Source organism: Betta splendens, chromosome 7 (assembly GCF_900634795.4).
Source record: "Betta splendens chromosome 7, fBetSpl5.4, whole genome shotgun sequence".
Classification (NCBI taxonomy): Eukaryota; Metazoa; Chordata; class Actinopteri; order Anabantiformes; family Osphronemidae; genus Betta; species Betta splendens.
The window spans coordinates 6,924,040-6,939,709 of NC_040887.2; the positions used below are offsets into that span (position 1 = coordinate 6,924,040).

At 45.2% G+C, this 15,670-nt stretch overlaps 1 protein-coding gene across 1 annotated transcript; it reads right to left on the minus strand.

Annotated features, from left to right (window-relative positions):
* Positions 1–9: 9 nt before the first annotated feature.
* rimkla (ribosomal modification protein rimK-like family member A) lies at positions 10–13,445 on the minus strand. Its single transcript, XM_029156583.3, has 5 exons — positions 12,072–13,445; positions 7,225–7,455; positions 6,010–6,096; positions 4,194–4,397; positions 10–3,547 (listed from the first exon to the last, which is right to left on the minus strand). The coding sequence occupies exons 1-5, from the start codon at positions 12,232–12,234 to the stop codon at positions 3,027–3,029; spliced, it is 1,206 nt and encodes a 401-aa protein (XP_029012416.1). The 5' UTR covers positions 12,235–13,445; the 3' UTR covers positions 10–3,026.
* Between the last annotated feature and the right edge of the window lie 2,225 nt (positions 13,446–15,670).

Sequence of the window (15,670 nt, forward strand, 5' to 3'; positions counted from 1 at the left end):
GGAGACATGTTTTCGCTGGTTTTGAATAATGACTCATCTTTATTTTAGTCTAAAAAAAGAGGGATATATATTTACATCATTTTGCACATTGTGAATGACATGATTTCGGGATCAGTTTTTAACACTGTCGGAACAAAATAATAGTGAGCGCTAGAACCTTTTTCACACACTGTCGCTGATCTCGTACCTTGCGGTCAACAACCACTTCATCAATTCACCATTTACAGATTTAATCAAAGATCAGATATCATCAGCAGGGAGCTGCATCCTTTCACTCATGCATAAACATCGCATGTTCCTCATGTAAACCTTTTTAGCAAACCACAGGTTGGTTTCAAAACACACCGACATAAAATAAACTCAACGAATGCTGTAAAGTCCTACAGTCAAAACTATATACAATTCAAAAGCAATAATTCTTTATATTAAAACAAAGAGAAGCCACTCTTAAAATAATCACACTAGTGTTATTAGTACTGAATTATGCAACAAAACCTTTGTTTTTTGGCATTTAGGTTCATTTTTAAATGTTGAGAGGCAGCAAAACGTGGAAACACTTGGACTTTCTCATATTCCCTTTTAATTTTTAAGCCAAATATACATTAGCAGCAGCTTGGAATGAAATCGTTGCCTTGTGCTGTGTTGGTTTACACGCTGACTGGTCCCATGGTTCCTACATCCGCTCCAGCTTGGACCAGCACCACTCAGACCAATACATGTTTGACTATTACTTGGTTTCCACACGGGTTTTCCTTCATTTCCTGTGTCACTAGCATGTCATACCTCGCTTTGTATCCCACTGTATCATGGCTGCAAATCTAAGGAAACCAAACAGAGAAAGCCACATGAACTGGGACCTTGAAACCTGTAAAGGTAGTTCAGCACAGGGTTACACGAACCTTTGTTGCCTTGGTTGGATTTAGAAACTACAGATAAAACAGAGGGGGGGTTAAGAAACAACATTTCATCTTTCCTATGGATGGCTATCTTGATGTTCTGAGGATATGTGATTTTTGATTTACACCTATGTACACAATGTGGAATGACGCAGGCTTCAATACAAAAGACAAAGACTTAAAAAACAGGGGACAACACAACTGGAGATATTTCACCCACATAAGCTTTCATGTTGGGAGGTGACTTGAAGCTCAAGCTCGATGGCCTTTGCATGTCAGGAGAGAGGACATCAGCAGATTTCACAGTTTGTTTGTCAGATACGTTGATTATATAGATGCCAGACAACAATATTCTGTCAGTGGAGCCACTGTGATCGCTTGATAGCAGGCCTAAAATAAAAGCTGCTTTCCTGTTGCCTGCCGGGTTTACGTTTGGCACCCTTGAACAGGCCCGTGTCAGATTCCAGACAGTGAGTACATTCTGCCCACAAAAACAGAAAATAAGAATCAAGCTTCACAGCGGTTTCACTTTATTGAGACAATATTAGTGCACACAAACCACTTTTTTTCTCTAAAAACACCATAAATAGGAAGAAAACAAGCAAGGAAAAAAGTGCATGTTAACCATGGTATACACCATTGTTTTATACTGTAGTTTACAACCTTTTTTTCATTGTTGTTTGTGTGTCTTCCTGTATGTGTTGTTTGGATGTGTCGAGTATGAATGGCTGTTGCCTTTTAGGTGGAAGGGGTGAGATCCAGGCTGCTTCCCTGAGTTGTGCGCAACAGACGGGGTAACGAGCCTAAAGGCGCTAAACTAAATGTTTAAATCTAACTTTTGCATTTGTGCTTTAATCAGAGCTGTACACGGTTCCTAGTGAAAGCCGACTAGCCCGACCTACCCTACCTAGACACTTCAGAGGGCCTACAGGAGGTATGTTATGATGGAAAAAATGTTGGCCACTGGATTTTGCTCTTTAGAGCGAAAACGTAACATTTTTCAAGAAACTGCAAAAATTTAGTTTCCGAGTTTTATTTGTACATCCAGCCAACATATTTAGTGAATACTTCAATATTTATAAAAAACAAGGTAAAATCAATCAAAGTAATATGTAAAATGTTGGAGTAATCACATCTAATCACATCCAGAAACCTTAGCACCAGATTTTGAATTTCATTTCTTTCAAATTTCAAATTGCAGGTCTGTACAAAAACATCTTTCCACAGTATCTTAAGAAAATCTCAACTATGGCAGTTATTTTAGTTCCAGTTTGAACAGCCAAGTATTGCAGCTAATATACAGTCTGAATATTAACAAAAACACTAAAAAGAAAACTTCAAAAAACACATAATAACACATGACTTCCTTTACGTTTCATTCAAGAACTACAAAGATCCTGGCTGATTTAATGCGTGTGTGAGCGTCTGTCGTTCTATGGCAGTGACAAATCACTGTTTTGAGGTATATTCTGCTTGTAGGTGTAGATGCTGCTTTCACACTCTGTCTCGTGGCCTTTAATATGTCGTCGGAGTGAGGAAATATGCATCTGTTAATTGTAAAGTGCTAGACATGCAATGAATTGATACTCGTAGGGCCAATCAAACCAGCGACTGAAGAAATTTAAAATGGAGTAAGAGCACTCAATTCATCTGTTGTCTTCACTGCCTGGCACAGGTTAGAGCCTGCTACTTAAGACTTACAATAACATGCTTCATTCACAGTGTGATATTGTACAGGAGGGTGCCATTATGGGATTCCCACACCCACTCAACACCATCAATTCAGCTTCAGCTTCAGCTTTGCAGAAAAAAGAAAAAAAGTGTCCAATTAGGCAGTTGTCCTATCTTCCACCACGCTGCAGTGTCAGCTAAATTTGGAAGAGAAGTCAGGGGAGCAGCCTCAGATCTTGGTTTTGTTAGGGGAGTTAGTGCGACAAGGCTCATGTTGTAGCTGTTTTCGGTGTACATGTATTCTGTTTTAGCTGTTGTTGCTTTGCGTTTAAGAACCTCCGTGTTTGGACCGATGTGTTTCTAAAAGGAATGTCTGTTGCCATGCGTACAAGTGTGTGTGTGTGCGTGTGTTTCAATATGTATTTGTGGTGTTTGTGTGTGCATGATGCCGTCTGAATCTCACTCAGTCAATAACTTGATCTCATTGGCGAGGAGGGTGTTGAAGTTGTAGGCCGGATCGGGGAGGTCGGAGAGATCAGGCAGGTTGGGGGCAGCCGACTGGCGTGGTGAAGACTGGGAGGGCTCGGCCAGCTCCGGGTCGCTCTCGCTGGAGGTGGAGCCCACGCTCATGTTACACACGGCCTCGGGCAGCGAGCCGCCGCCGGTGGGCACAGAACACACCTCGGGCTCGCTGCTGGTCTCGCTGGTGCTCGACACCACCGACAGCAGCGACATTTTGCGGGTGAGGCGGCTCGGGAGCATCGACAGGGCGTAGTCGGCAACGATCCCCGCCACGTCCATCCCGCAGGCCTGGTCGAAGGCGATGAAGCCAACGTTGGCGTTGGCCTCGCAGACCACGAATGAGCCGTCATTGAGCTGCAGCAGGTCAACACCGCACACATCCATCCCCAGGATGTTGGATACCTCCACGGCCAACTGCTTGCCCTGCTCGTTCAGTGGGCACATCATACCCACACCACCTAATAACACAGACAGATCAAGGAGGTTAAACAGTGTTTGCTGGTATAATGATAATAATAGAACAAATCTTTATTCGAATTGTTGGATCAAATCTTTAATGAATGAATAATTGCAATCACAACAAATACACAATTTCAAAACCAGGGAAATAATGACTGCAACAGAAACATCTGGAGTCAGTAAAAGTGTCAACTCGATCTGTTACATAAATGCCGAATAATCTGATGACCTAAATATGTCACAGTGCAATAGAGCATCAACAGAACTGCTCATGCACTGACACTGAAAATCAGTCTCATCAGCTGAAAAGCTGTGTCACTCGCTGTCTCTAGGGTGGGCTCAGGACAAGCCCTCCGACTTGGCATCGGCTCGTGAAGCGGGTTTATGGGGACAGATGGAGCGTAATACTTGGTCAGACATTTGGAAAGCTGCTGTGATTATTACATATTTTCCTTGTGGACAGGAATGATTAAAATGAGCAATTCGGCGAGGCTTTAAATGTGGCACATAGCGAAAAAAAGGATCTGTACAGAACACTAATCATCCTGTCATGATCATGTTTTAATACAATGATTTAACTGTAACTGTGCCGAGTTGCGTTCCACCACTGTCAGCGGCGGCAATGACTTTCACGGGTCTACCTACCGAGGGAACAGTTGCTCTGCATGCGACCGTCAGTGGAGCAGCGTAGCATGGAGCCGATAACGCGACCGCCCACCAGGACGACTCGCACGTCCCGGCCGTGCGACTCCTTGACGTACTCCTGAAAGAGGTAGGGAGTATCATGGCGGATCAAGTGGCACAGGTCGGTCAGGTGGTGTTTGTCCCGCGCCAGGAACACAGCCTTGCCTAAGAAAAGGAAGGAGACGCGGGCTCATTAGAATAGATTATAACTGGACAAATATGTGTAAAATTGTAATGTAATGTCCTAGACGAGTGAAATACTGGATGTGCTTGTATTGCTTCCTCAAAGCTGTGCTAACAAACAGAAACATCAGCTGACAACGTCTTATGTCAGATCCTGTTTTGCAAAATAGACGGGAGGCTCGTATTAGCAGCCAAGTCATTTCTTCTCACAGAGGATAGAAGATGCCGGTTTTAATTAGCATGGCTTGGTTCTGTCTGCTGCTTGTCAAGCCCCCTGACCCAGCACCCCACAGTCTCATGTGATTGCTCTGCACATTGTGTGTCAGTGACGATCCAAACACGGTGACAAAGCAATCCCTTGTTAACATCATAAAGATGTTAAGATCGACGAATCGCGGCCCTGTAACTATGAAAACAGTGCAACTAATCTGTACTGGTGATGCTAAAGGAAGTGCAGCCATTGTGGGAATATGACTATTCCATGTCCCATCACCTGGCCAGACACAGGACGTGAAATTTAAATGTATGCTGATTAACGATGGCCAACCACAAAGGTAAAGAAGCACTTCTTAAGATCCTGCATTTCATTAGTGTAGTAGAGTAGTCGTGGTCTCAGGTTCCACTGTTATCACTCCACACAATGGGACCGACTACGACTATGAATAGAGGGTCAGCAACGATGAGGCTGATCTCCAGGAAGCACAACGGCTGCATTTACATGCACTGAATTAACCTGGTTACCATAAATCTGTGTCCATGCAGCCCACGGGTAATACGATTTCTCCTGCAGCTTGAACTTGTTTGCCAAGCACACAGAGTTTGACTGCACGCGGAAAGAAAATGCTGCCTACTGACCCCTGCTTTTGTTTTTGCTGTGTGTGGTTGCTAGAGCAGACTGAAGAACGCCAGGCTCAGACACCACGCAGATCATTTTTACTGTGGGTGGTGCAAGGGGTGCAAACGTCTTTTAACTTTCAGATCGTGATTGTGCTCATTCCAGTCTGACTTTGAATGGACTTTATTTTAAAATGAGGAGGACGATTACCGCCTGTAGTAATCCCTGCTTTCATTCAGTCACTCCACTCTACAAAGTTCACTGTCGGCCACCTATTGTCATGCACATGTACCCCTATAAAAAGCTGATCTGAAACCTCATTACGCATATACATGGCAGAGAAATTGGCTTCCCCAGAAGAAATCTACCTGGGGATGTTCCTTCTTTAATCCCCCACCACAACTATACCAACCAGGTCTCACATCTCCATGACAGTGGAATCAGCCTGTTATAGGAAGCCAACTGTGACCGGTTTAAATAAGTGCACGTGAATGTCCTGAAGACAGGCTTCCTATGATTCCAGGCACAATGAATCAAGCCGGTTCAGTTTGTAAACTAGCAAAATAATATTATAAACACAGCCACACTGCAAGCATCATGATCCTCTGTTTGTGTCTGCTGCAGCATCCTGGTCCTAATTATTAACACTCTGTCAATGAATTTCGTGTTGCGGTGGACAGAGCTGCCTGTCGGGTCGTGTAGGGAACAGATATTTGAGGATGGGTGACATAAAAAGAAAACCACTTGTAATCTTCCTACCTCTGTGGCCTCGTGCGTTCTTCACCACCACGGGGTAGCCCAGCGGCTCCGCCTCGTCAATCATTTTACGGAAGTTGTCATGTCCTCCTGGGAAACCACACAAACACAAAGCAGCAACACACGGAGGTGTGAAATGTGTTAAAAAAGTGTCCTTGTTATGATGGCATGATTCACACATTAGAGCCAATCAAGTAGGAAGTGGGAAGAATTGGCGCCTGTCGCTATGGCAACAGAACTGCCTCAAAACAGCAGGGCAGTAGGGCTGTCCTGAGATTGTGCTCATTGTTTTCTAGCTTGATTCATGAGATTCACTGAAGGAAACGTTGATGCAGAGCAGCTGACGCTGACGCTTGCAGCAACAGATGTGCTTCCGTTTGCTTTGCTTTAGATTAATAGCTTTTAGATTAATGTTTTTTAGATAATTTTCTCTACCTCATTCTTTCTATTTCCACCCCCCCCCCCGTTTCTCCATTTTGTTAGCCTGTCTGGTCTGATCTGGCATTTAGTCAAGGGAACAGATGTGAACTAGCCTGTCACATGGCTTTTTCCAGATGCACTCGCTCACATGTGTTTTCCGCACGAGGGGGGGAGGCAGAGAAAACAGAGGAGGAGAAAGAGCGGACACCAGGCCGAACCACGTCATAAGCTGCTGAGGTGGAAAGCAGTAAGAAGGCAATGGCATATTTTATTCGGACAAATCATGAGAAGCCATGGGGTGTGTGTTACATAAGCTCTCCAGCCGCTCTGCACTCATTGCTTGGCCTACTGTGCAGAGGGACGAATGGAATGTAGGCCAACACCTCCCCCTTCGTTCTCTCCCTCCCTCTGTCTGCATCCTTCTTTTACTGTGGCGTCCTCACAAACTCTACAAAACTATGGATTTTTGGACAGCAGACGTGTGGTGTTGATTGGCAGGCTGTAAAACTGCTGATGTAAATATCTTAAAATAATAATTGCCTAATAATGCAAGATGGAGTGAGAACATGTGGCCAGAGCCTGTGATGCAACTGAGGTGACTGAAATGTCAAGAAACTATATAATATGTTTCATAATAGTGTTCAATTGGCTGCACATTAAGCAGTTCTAGTCTCTCCAGTTGCTCTTAGAGATGACTTTTACATCTGCAATATGAATTCCATACCCAGGCTGTCTATTCCATACGTGCAGACTATGGTGCTATCACACAACCATCGCTAAATACAAACATCAACTTACCATAGGAGAAGGTGTCAGGCAGAGGCACCCCATGGCCGGCCAGCTCCTGGAAGGTCCAGAACTTGTTGACACAGTTGAGTATGGCCTGGGAGCGGTTGATGAGCCGACAGCCCATCTTCTCCAGGTGGCGCAGCACGGTGATGTCGCTATCTGACTGCACCCAGGGCGTAGGGACCCTCACCACCACCACCTGAGGATAGGATGTCACCAGCTCCTGCTCCACACGCAAACCTGGGGTGAAAAGAGGGACACAGTTACAAAGCGTTTCTAAGCCACTGAAAACACAGAAATCTTATATCCTTATTCATCCACTCATGGAACCGGAGCACTCAGCCAAATCCCTACTTGCCAAGCTAGTCTGTAGCAAATTATCTGTGGCAGCTGCCATTACATCCCAGATGTCACATACACAGCAACCTGAACCACTGTGAATGCGGCTGGTCGTTTTCTGGAACCTGTTCACCCACTTGTGAAACAGCTCACCCGTGTTGATGGAGGCTGCCTAAGGACACAGCTTCAGTTGTGATGGCACAGGCTCTGACTGAGCGTTGGCTGAGTCACAGCGCTGGGCAGAGGCAGCCAGCTCCAAAGCTTCTGGTGCTTCGCCATGAATTTGGAAACAGCCTCGCCTACTAATGGGATTATTAAAAAGATGGACATATCCGTAGACAGAAACTGTTCTCTGGTGCTCTAGCTGCCGCTGCCTTTTGTGCCAGTATTGTCTATCTCACCCACTGAGAAAGAGATATTGCTGACTTTGCACATTGTTAAGGCAGTGGGGTATGAAAACGTGCCCAAAACTTGAATTTAATCACACAAGTACATGCTTGGTGCTAACTGGACACACCTGAATTTAAATTAGGAGCATTTGAGCCGCATTAAACAATAAAAAAAAAAAAAAATTGGGAAAAATTTGGAAGAGAATACTGGTTTGATATTCGCCAAACACAGATGGCAGGTTTACAAGTTACTGCCAAAGATTTGGAGGATTTTTTTTTGTGACTGGTGTTACGCAGATCAAGGAACACAGGCAGAAATTTCTGAGCAGGCGATGCAACATAGCAGTGCCTGATGATGAACAGATCAGGTGATGGCTTGGATTGTATGCACTGCCCATGAGGGCAACCACAAATGACAGTGGATGGAATGGAGGGGGACAGATTCGTCACTGTCATAGCAAACTGCTGCCGTGTCCTGAATCTGCAGGTTTGGAGTAGCGACAGCACCGTTGGCTGAAATCGTCAGAGGTCATGATAAGACAGAGAGAGAGACGTGCCTACTGGTGTATCCTGTGCACCATACAGTTTGGTTTTAGGGTCATTTTGCGCGCTGGCGGGTCAAAGCAGGGGAAACAAATGACCAGCAGCAGTTGAAAGGTCATAATTTAGTTTAGCAGGAGGACGAGAAGGCGGTTAGCAGAAGCGGAGAAATGGAAACCAACACGGACCATGAAAAGCTTTTCCACCCCTCCCTATTTTCCTCCTCCTCATCGTGTCTGTATAGAAGCAGGAGGATTCGCTGTCTCTCTCGGCCCATTCAGCGCTGTCACACTGCTGTGATTGTACAGCCACTGAAAGCCCTGTGAGTGGTGTTACAGTGGGAAGTGTCAGGGGATGTAGTCTCATGGCTGTTGACAGACAGTGCTCACTGTTCGCGGCGATCGTCACATCTCCAGGGGAACCGAACAGAGGCCTGTGAGGCAGCCGGGTGAATCCCTCCCATTCATTTGCGCAAGTGTTCATATGCGCCACACTGTCCAACATCTGACCTTTGCGAAAAACCTCCAGAAACCCCGTGTTTAAATTTAGCGTGCCTGTGTTCTGTCTGATCATAGTGTTTTCATGGCTCAGTGGGCTGCATATATGTCCCATTTTCAATCTGCCTGCCACAGCTCACAGGCATAACAAGCATTCTGTGCATACCGCTGCAACGTCACAGCGCAGCAGACAAATGTGGTGCCAGTGTTTGCATGGTGGCCGCTGCCAACCCCAGTGTCACTCTAGGTCTAGGTACCCTGTGTGATTTAGCCTGATGTAACAGTAGCATCCCACGTGACTCTTTAGTCTAGGCTAACAATGCTATCACTGGTCTATTTGAATGTCTGTCTGTCTTCAATACATGCAACAGACAGAAAATGCTAAAAAAAATATTTGCTGGAAGACAGAGCAGAGGTTTAGTGTCAGATCTGTTAAAAACATGCATCTCAGAGGGAGTTAACGCCTCCCTAAATGAAAATATGCATTTCATCATGTTTCTAGTAAGCCCACATAACATATCCTCATCTAACATCTTTGATAAAATGAAAAGAATGTACCTGATACTCCTAACTTGACTTTCATTGCACATCTTTCGTAATATCTGTGTCTTCTCACCAGAGTTTGGGAGTGATTCACAGAGTGACACGATATAAATCAGAATGCAATTGCAGGGGTATAGGGGGCGGTAATCACCTGCTCCACTGTCATCACGCCTTTTCTCCTTCGCTACTATAGCTATGCAAATTACAGTAACTATGCGTCCTTGTGGTATGGCCATGCCTGAAATCCAAAATGTACAGTATGTGTAACTTTAACCATAAGTAGGGAGCTGCTACTTTAGAAGTAAAGCTAAAAATAACACTTATGTTTCATTAAATGTTGCTGCCACATAAGATTATGAAATCCTTGCCTGTTGCCGTGTGAGTCCAGTGAGCCTCTCTGCCTCACTAAATACCAATAAAATGCAAATCTACATGTTCCAGGGCGTGTGTGTGAACCTGCGAACGGGATACTGCAGGCGATCTGTTGCCCAGGCTGCTCTGCTGGGAGCGCCACAGCCTCAGAAGGACTGTGCGACGCCTTGATCACCTCTAAATGTAACATGCACGTGCTAATAATTAATACTATTTGCATAATAGTGCATCCACAGAATCACAAATAACTGTGATATCAATTAATATCCAGTCACCGGTAAAACATCTTGCAGCACAAGTCATGGGATGTGAAATGCCTCTCGGTAGCTGGACACAATGCACCCATTAACCCGAGAGCATGTGAAACGCTGTAAATGTGTTACCAGTTTTAGGACTGTAATTGTGATTAGACATCACTGACGTGACTTTGACACTGATATGTCATATAATAAACGAGAGAATATTCTTTTACACCCCTATTATAATTCTGTGAATATTACTGAAACAAGCTTGCAAATGATGAGGTGTTGAATTTATAAATATTTTATAGATCTGTAAATGCACCCCAGACAGGCAGTGGCTTTGAAAGGTGGTCAGTGACCACATTGGCCGTAATTAGCAAAATACCAATGAGGAAACAATGACTACTGCCAACGCTAGTCTCAACCGCTGCTTGTGTCGCTGTATTTCCTGATGCCGAATTACACAACCACTTCTACTTGCTCTAGATCTGCGTGTGCTTCTGCTACCACGTATATGAACTCACAGAGCCAGGAACACCCGAATAGTTCAAACGTACACACAGTGTAGTAAAAATAAAGGAAAAATCTGTACATTCATTCACCTTCGTACACGTTCAGGGCCGATACCCATCTCGGGCCCTCGGCCCGTGTGCTCCGAGGCTTCCTGCTCAGTGGGCCTACGGCGTGGCCCATCTGTCCTACTAACTGTTAATCTGCCGTGTCACTCCAGAGGTCAGAAGACGGTTTCTGCCATAGGGTCAGCGCGGTGAGGATTACAGGTGAGGAGAACAGGCTCGCTTTAGGAGTGTGCTACTTGCTAAGCCACATGTCTAGACAGGTATATGTCTGCTCATCTGTGCATGACTTTAAGGCATCTGCTAAATGTCCTCTATTCATTTAATAGTTTAAATATTACATAGCAGTTTTTTTACTCCCTATGGCATACGTAACCCCATACAGGATAATAAAGCTTTAATAAAGCCACGAATTAGCTGTTCAATAGCCTCCTTATGAGTATAAACTAACAGTATGTAATCTGCTGCTTAGTCCCCCCTTATCCTATTATGCCTATTCAGGCTCTTCCTGTGCCGGCCCACGCTGTTTATGTGTTAATTGACTTACACCCCTCTCATCTGGTGACACTGCCCCGTTTCACACCGCCCCGGCAAATACTGCGTGCGTCTGCCCCGTGTTCCCGCTGCCACCGCCGGACCGGGGGCCCCCGAGTGGAAGCTGCGAAATGTTGTCATGTCAAAACGAAGTGCACGCAAGCCACATGTTCCGGACTGAACGGTGAAATTTATGGCAAAAAAAACACCAGACGTGTCGCAACGCGGCTGGCGATAGATTGCATGGAGAGGAATGTATTAGGATAATAGGGGCCGATTTAAAATTAATATAGATTAATCGAATATTAAATATAACCATAAAAAGCATCTACGTGGTCGTGGTTGTCCCGTAAATCAAACATCTTCCATGTTCTTACATTAAAAGTCTGCTTGGTTGCTGTTTCCAGCATTAAACACACCGGGCAATACTTATAAATCCACCCCCCCCCCCCCCCCCCCCCCCCCCCCCAGCGATGCAGTACATGCTTTTATTTATTTATTTTCTTTACCGGGGAATGCCAGATTTCCGGCAGTCGTTAATATTCCGTCCTTTTGCGCCGCAGCTCATTCAGCGAAATAAAACCAAGCATCACCGCTGCTCTCCGTCTGGAGGGAGTCTAGCTGGAAACTGGGTTAGGCGGTCACGGCTGAGCTTACACTTGGCTCCCTTGCTAGCACACACACACACACACACACAGAAGGCTAGTAGTCCCCAAACAATACCCGCCTGCCGTTAGCGGTGTGGGGAGCATATGCTAGCACCGTTGATCTCAAGCACACGGGGTTTCCACATCACACCGACTGCTTCGGCCGAGCGATACTCACCTAATTGGCCCTCGCTGATCGTTAGCACGATTTGATCCATGAGAAGCGAGCGGAATTCTACATCCTCGTCGGCGCAGCGCTCCTTCAGCGCCCGGAGGATCTGAACTTGGGGGTACTCCTGGCTGATGCGTCGGTCGGTCACGAACCAAACACGCGAGCACATTTTGGACTGGGCGCGTTCAAGACGGCGTAGGTTCGACGAAAAGCCCAGCAGCGGCCGTGGGAAGCGGCAGGTGTGCGGTGTGTGCGGGGATCCGGAGGTCGGGCGGCAGCGGAACAGTGGAGATGCTCACACAATGGAGACCTCGGCGAGGAGCGGTGCTAGGAAGCTGCGATGCGGCTAAAACAGGACCAAGGCTCAACCGCTGTCTGGACCGAACCGGCTAGGATGAAAATTCTTCTCTATCACCTCTGCCTCCCTTCATCTGTAGCCATTTAGACGTGCCGGCGCGCCGTTAGACGAGTCGAGCCCGCGCAAATTCGGCACAAGCGAACCGAAAATAACGCAGTTTCCACCCTCAGGAACTGAAGATGCAGCTCTCGGCACAATTTGCCCGCCGGGGCAGACAAAGCTCGAGCTCTGCCGCTGTGTCCTCTGCGCACCGACTCAAAGCTATCACTGAAGTTACTCCGTGGTCGCGGCGGTTGAATGGTGGTGGCGACGCGCAAAGTCGTTCGGTTTATGACAATAAAGCAGGCGAACGCTATCTGCTTCCTTTGGCTGCTATCCACGCGGTATTGGTGCTGAAAAGTGCACGCGCTACGTTTACAACTCCATTTCTCTGCGTGCCCGTGCACAATTGACACTGCCCAAAAATAAAAGGTTTGGGGGGACACTGGCCAATCACGGCTCGCAAAGTCTCCCTTTGTCCAAACAACACGCGAGGAGGTGTGGGCGAGCCGCGAACCCGCTGGCCAATCAGAGGAGCCTGAGCAGAGAAGTGGGCTGAGACTCGCGAGGGCGCGCGGAATCTGCAGTGCGCCTATGACCGCGCACAATCCGAACCGGTTCAGACCAGACGGTGCGGGGAGGGTAGTAGAATTCCGACAGCCCTGTCTCTATGCCGAAGTGGCAGGAAATGAAACAAGGTCATCGCAAACGCAAGATGCTACTAGCGTTTCTTCCCATATCACATTGCACAAAAAGCTAACTTTTAACCAGAGGATGCGGCGTGACCCGGGGATGAGCGAGAGGAAAACGTTGATGCGATAATGGTGCTAAATTATGCGAGTGACCCACTTCTCTCGCTCGCTTCCTCTCCCCATCCCTGTGGAAACATGGGCTGGACGAAAACGCCCCAGGACGAGGGTAACTCAAGGCAAACCCGAGCTGATAAATGCATTTTCAGGCTGACTTGTTTTCTCATACACATTAACAATTCAAATCCTGATAATAAACAATGCACACGAAATTGCATTTAAAGGTCATCAATATATTACAAAATATATATTATAGTAATACTTTTTTGTATACCTATTCGCGCAGCGTAAACGAAAATGTCTAACAGCCTATTCGTCATCCTATAACGGTTCTAAATATACATAACTATGACAACACGGTTTCCTGTTTATAGCCCCCAAAGCATTATGGGAATCGTAGTACTATCGTTCAAAGCATGCGTATTTCCTAAATTTATTTTAGACGGAGAATAATAATAGGAGTAGATTTAATCTAACTACTCAACCAAAGGGAAATTATGTGAATTTATAAATATTTTTACCTTGAAATTCACATTAAGAAGAGGCCTGTTCAGTGTCATTAGGTACATTTACAAGTATATAATATAACAATTTGTAACAGGTACTAAACATTTATTAACATAATTTATGTATAATAGAAATAACAATCAATAAATGTCAGTAGACCATCTAGCAATACTTCAGGCGTATAAGTAGGCAAATATTTGATACTTGCAAGCAGGTAGCGGTTTAAATGCAGTAACTGACGATCCTTCCTGAAAATCGGTACGAAAGCAACGCGTATCTAAATCATCAATCATGACACAACGGCTTCTTTTCCCCGCTTACAGTACCGTGCTTAATATGAATTCACTTCAAGGTGGAAGGATACTGCAGACTATGGCTTCAGTGTTAAGCCAGTGGCCAGGAGACAAAATAAAAACACTGCAGTGTGTGCATTCGCATGCCAAACAGTATGAATGAAACAACAAAAACATGAAATCCAATTAATAAAACAATCTAAATTAATAAATAAATACATTTAATATGCCTAGTAGGTTTCCCACGTTTTCCCCAGTCAAATCAGATTTATTATCCAGTTATACAAGAGATTAATACTAAGTGTAAAGACATAAGCGCCTCAAACAGCCGTAATTGAATTGAGGTCTTGCTCCGCAGGACCTGTCAATGACAAGGCATAAAGTTGCACAGCTGCTTATGGTTAGTTTTTTTTTTTCGCTGCTTGCCTTGGATCCTGTGAGCTTGACGCACTGCATCGACGGAGCACCAACAGGATCAAACCGGGCAGAGCCAGTTGTGCTGCCCAATCATCACAAAGAAGGGGGAAGGCGCCGGAGCAGACGCATTCCTCTTCATCAGCGTCGCCCAGTCAGCAGACGGACCAGCCTCCCACTCCCCGAGTATCACCACCGGCGTTTGGGAAGCAAAACCCGATGTAACCCTTTTTTTCCCCTGTAAATGCAGCCAAACACATGGCTCAGTACTATGTGTTAAAGCAGGTCCGATGCAGTGGATGTAAAACGTGTAATATAGCATAATGTGTTGTATGATGGAGCAGCCCTTTAATGCACAGTCCAGACATCCATCACCCAGTAATAAGTTAAACGTTGTCTGGGATCAAATGTTAGTAATAAGATCAAGCTCAGAACCAGAGATGCCTCTGTAAAGATGAAACATATCATGAGCAATTTATTACTTAAAATTTAATCAGTGTTTTTAGATGGGTATTTGTAGTTTCTAGTATTAAACCGGCTATTTTAATAGCAACATGCAAATATTGTACAGTCAAAGGGATTTCCGTGGGGTTTTTGAAACTCTGAACATGTTGTTTTATGTTGGAGCTCCCTCTGGTGGTCAATATGCACGTCAACAGTCAAGAAGAAATAGCCACAGCACTGGGTTTAATCTCCTGCCCGTTCTTTTTTTGTATTTATTAATCTTAGTGGTTGCAGCTACACTAAACGTTGTAGTTATGTGTATTTATAATGTCCTGTATTCATTAAAGTTGCATAACCTTGCGGCTTCTGTAATCTGTGTAATTCACCTGTTAAAGTAAATCAAGACGGTGCTCTGCTGCTTTGAAAACGTTATAAGTGCTTTTCGGTGCAGGCTCCTACATCATCCAGCGGAGTGCAGCACTGAGTTGTTTGTAAGCCGAGCACAGACCAAGTGCAGACGGATTTGTATGAGCAAATCCAAAAAAAAAACAAAAACCTCACAATTCTTGATGGTGGGGCTTGGGGAAGAAATGACATTACCAGAATGCAAACAGGTGCTGATGTTTGCGTGAACCCTAAGAATCTTTACAGCAGATAAAAGCTGTTGATTAAGGCAATCTCACCTTATCTTATACTCAAATTGTATCCACAGCGTTGTTGTGTAGATTTGCAACTGGATTG

Coding starts and splice junctions, on each gene's coding strand:
- rimkla (XM_029156583.3), bottom strand. CDS start 12,234: ATGTGCTCGCGTGTTTGGTTCGTGACCGACCGACGCATCAGCCAGGAG. Junction 6,097..7,224: donor GCCTGACACCTTCTCCTATG/GTAAGTTGATGT, acceptor GTGGTTTCCCAG/GAGGACATGACAACTTCCGT. Junction 3,548..4,193: donor GCAGAGCAACTGTTCCCTCG/GTAGGTAGACCC, acceptor CTGTGTTATTAG/GTGGTGTGGGTATGATGTGC.